We start from the raw sequence: 3,377 nt of genomic DNA, 5'->3' as shown, positions 1-3,377 counted from the left end.
TTACCTATTTATTTTGTAATTATTATTATTTTTTTTTTTTATTGTTGTTTTTAATCATAAATATTCGAGCGGCAAGTAATATTCTCAATGAATGCGTTGCATAGGTGTACAATAATATAAAGTTATGACAATATATTTAAAACACTAAATGATAGTGATTAATTATATAATATGAATCGCGTGATATCAGACAAAGTGGAAAGCAAGAAAAAAGCTTAAATTCACGCGCATATGGTGACTGCGCTATCTAACGGACACGCATGTGTAATATTCGTGCAAATTGTAGAATGTTCTAGAAACAACAGGTAGCGCCGTATGACTGTGTTTATCCGTGATAAATATTAAACACAATAATAATACATAAACATTAAACACTAAGCAAAGGTATAGATAGCATTACATCAACATTTGATGTCCGAATTCTTTATCAATCTAAATTCTTGTCTGTAAAGTAAGTACCTACTTACTAGTAAGTAGTAACTACTAATAACTTCTTAGTAACTAAACTCAAATTTAGAGAAGTTAAAATTTTTTATTGTTTCTGAATGCTACCAAACACCGGTGCATCGTATACGATTTACACTACATTGAAGAAATAAGATCTCCCGAGTGTGTAATACGCATTGATTGTGCTACGAATATTTCGTATTAAAAACTAAATCGCTCTCGAATATGGCCCTATCGAGTTATAAACTGTTGCAAGAACTGAAAAATTCGACAAAACACCAGTGTCTAACTACTACCGGTGACGGTAAGTATAACGCCAACACGTATATCGAGCTGCTTTTATCGGACCATGTAGTTAAGCTATATAACCATTTACGATATAATATTAATATTGTATTGGCCAGACATGGAATGGGGATGGGATACCTTGGAATCATCTACTGATGTGAATATATCGAAAGATACTTTAGAAGTAGTAATTCATCCACACGCCAGCCGAGGTACTGGAGCGGTCCGTGGTGATATGCCATTTGTGCCCGGTCACATCTACTATTGGGAAATCAAAGTGGACGGCTCACCTACGGCCACCGACATGGTAACACACTATAACAATTGTTTCATTTTTTTATCTGAGACATTTCTAAATATTTATGTTCAAAATGTCTAATGTTAATAAAAAATACTTTCTGTACTCATAGATAGTTGGTATTGGCACTAAAGATTTCGACTTGGAAAGCTCTCAAAACGAATATACCAGTCTAATAGGATCAGATAAAAAATCATGGGGATATTCATATAAAGGTAAGTTGAACGGCTGTATTCACTTATTTTTTAATTTTGTTTTTTTCTCGCTGTTATGTTAATGCGTTTTTTTTTTCAAAGGTGTCAAACACCACGATGGAGAAAGTTTGATCTATGGTCAGAAATATGATCAGAGAGATGCATTGATCGGAGTTCGATTGGACATGTGCAGAGGGACATTAGAATTTTTCCATAATAGAACTCCGTTAGGTGAGTGCTACGACCAAATTACACTGCTAATCAAATAACTTATCATACTTAATAATTTTTAGGTGTGGCTTTTGAAAAACTAGATAATAGACATCTTCTTTACCCCATGGTGTGCTCCACTGCATGCCGAACTCATTTTACAATAAAATACTGTCGTTCAATGCCAGTAAATCTGCAACTTTATTGTTTGCAAGCATTTGACTCTAGTAAGAATCCATTAATACCATTTGGTATTATGAAAATGGTAATGGACTCTTGGTGGATTCCTAAATCCTTTCCATCGTAATTAATAACACAACTTAAGATTTTGTGATAATATTTTTATTTTATTTTTGAGATTGTTATTAACATAATTTATTGTGTAGAAAACTTAATATTTAAGAAATATACACATTTAAATATAAATAAGTTGTGTCTTACAAAATTTGCATGCATATATCTTATTATGAGTACTATAATATGTTTATTATTTTATGCTAAATTGTGATTTATTAACAATTATAAACTAATTAAAAAATATCATAATCAATTTGGTTCAGACATAAAGTGATGTTTTTTTTCTTATGTTTTGTGATAAATTATTACCAATAATTTTTCCAATTTAGTTGGTTTAAAAATAAGGTTATTACAAATTCTATTGAAAGTGCATTATAATTTAGTGAGAAAATTAAATAATCAATTAATATTGTTTTACACAAGTACAATTGATAATAAGTCACAAATACTATGTATTTAGATAGTTATGCTTAATAATTTTATTAATATAATAATAATTATATTTTAGCCCAAAATTATTATTTTTTTTTTTTTTTTGACTAATTCTATTGTGTAAATACATATACCTATACCAATTATATAATTGTTAATTATTTTAAGTTACTATTGTAGAATTAAAAATATTTTAATTCTCTTCTACTTTAAAAGTAAACTTAAATAAAAATCTTTTTGTATACCTCTATTAAATAATACTTATAGTCATTTAATAGCTTGTTGTTCCAAAATATATATTTTAACTTGATCTGGTAGATTACAAAATATTTTATTTAATTTTGTCAATATATATTATACACCCATTAATACCTTTTCTAACTTAAATGTACTCATAATCTATGTATGATGCTCATAGGCGTGCGCAGACTTAGACCGCAGGGCCCTTAAAAAGACCCGAACCAAAGATTCACTTTTTTCATGTAAAATGTAAAAATGTTTGCTATCTATATAATGCAGTAAGTTCCTGTTATAATGAAAGTCATAGAAGTCCCCTACCGAAAAGCTACATACAAAAGCATACAAATGAAATTTCCAATATAATGAAAAAAAAAATTCGGTCCCTTGGAGTTTGTTGTAACAGTAATTTACTATATAAATATCTATGCATTTATCAAAGAAAAAGCCAGAGACCGCGACCCACCCAGTCATCCCTGTGCGCACGCCTATGATGCTTAATATTAATGAATAGGTTCAATCATTATATTAGTACCTATATTTTTTATAGTACGTTCTAAATATTATATTTGTACCATATTTTGTCAGACGATAACAATTTAATGTATTTATGTTACATTTTACTGTTTGTTATACTAAGTACTATGTAGACATAATACTGTAGTGATATATCAGATTTCTTTCAAATAAATGTATTTGAAAAATAATTTTAAATGTGTATTTAATGCTAAACATTATATCATTGGTTATATGTATCTATAATTTATGTTATATTACTATACATTCCAAATAAGGGTTTCTTTGTCTCTTATAGCTAATATAAGATAAACATTTAAAACACATAGGGCATAATTTTTATTTAAAATTAGGTTTAAATTAAAAATATATGCCATATCCCATATGCAAAAAAACCAAGAAGAAAATGTAAATCAACATTTATATTAAATCAAAAAAATCAAACATCATATTTATAA

At 28.3% G+C, this 3,377-nt stretch overlaps 1 protein-coding gene across 2 annotated transcripts; it reads left to right on the top strand.

The window, feature by feature from the left end:
* Positions 1–373: 373 nt before the first annotated feature.
* Positions 374–3,110, top strand: LOC114132933 (SPRY domain-containing SOCS box protein 3-like). 2 transcript variants are annotated; one of them, XM_050197224.1, is made up of 6 exons: positions 374–451; positions 523–751; positions 852–1,042; positions 1,146–1,248; positions 1,330–1,458; positions 1,521–3,110. In XM_050197224.1, exons 2-6 carry the CDS (start codon positions 673–675, stop codon positions 1,742–1,744), a joined length of 726 nt encoding a protein of 241 aa, XP_050053181.1. In that variant the 5' UTR covers positions 374–451; positions 523–672; the 3' UTR covers positions 1,745–3,110. The 2 variants fall into 2 exon arrangements, with proteins under 2 accessions (XP_050053181.1, XP_027854342.1); XM_027998541.2 differs by having other exon boundaries at positions 378–751.
* The last annotated feature ends 267 nt before the right edge of the window (positions 3,111–3,377 follow it).

This window comes from Aphis gossypii, chromosome 1 (genome assembly GCF_020184175.1).
Source record: "Aphis gossypii isolate Hap1 chromosome 1, ASM2018417v2, whole genome shotgun sequence".
Taxonomy (NCBI): Eukaryota; Metazoa; Arthropoda; class Insecta; order Hemiptera; family Aphididae; genus Aphis; species Aphis gossypii.
This window is presented reverse-complemented; position numbering and strand designations above follow the sequence as displayed.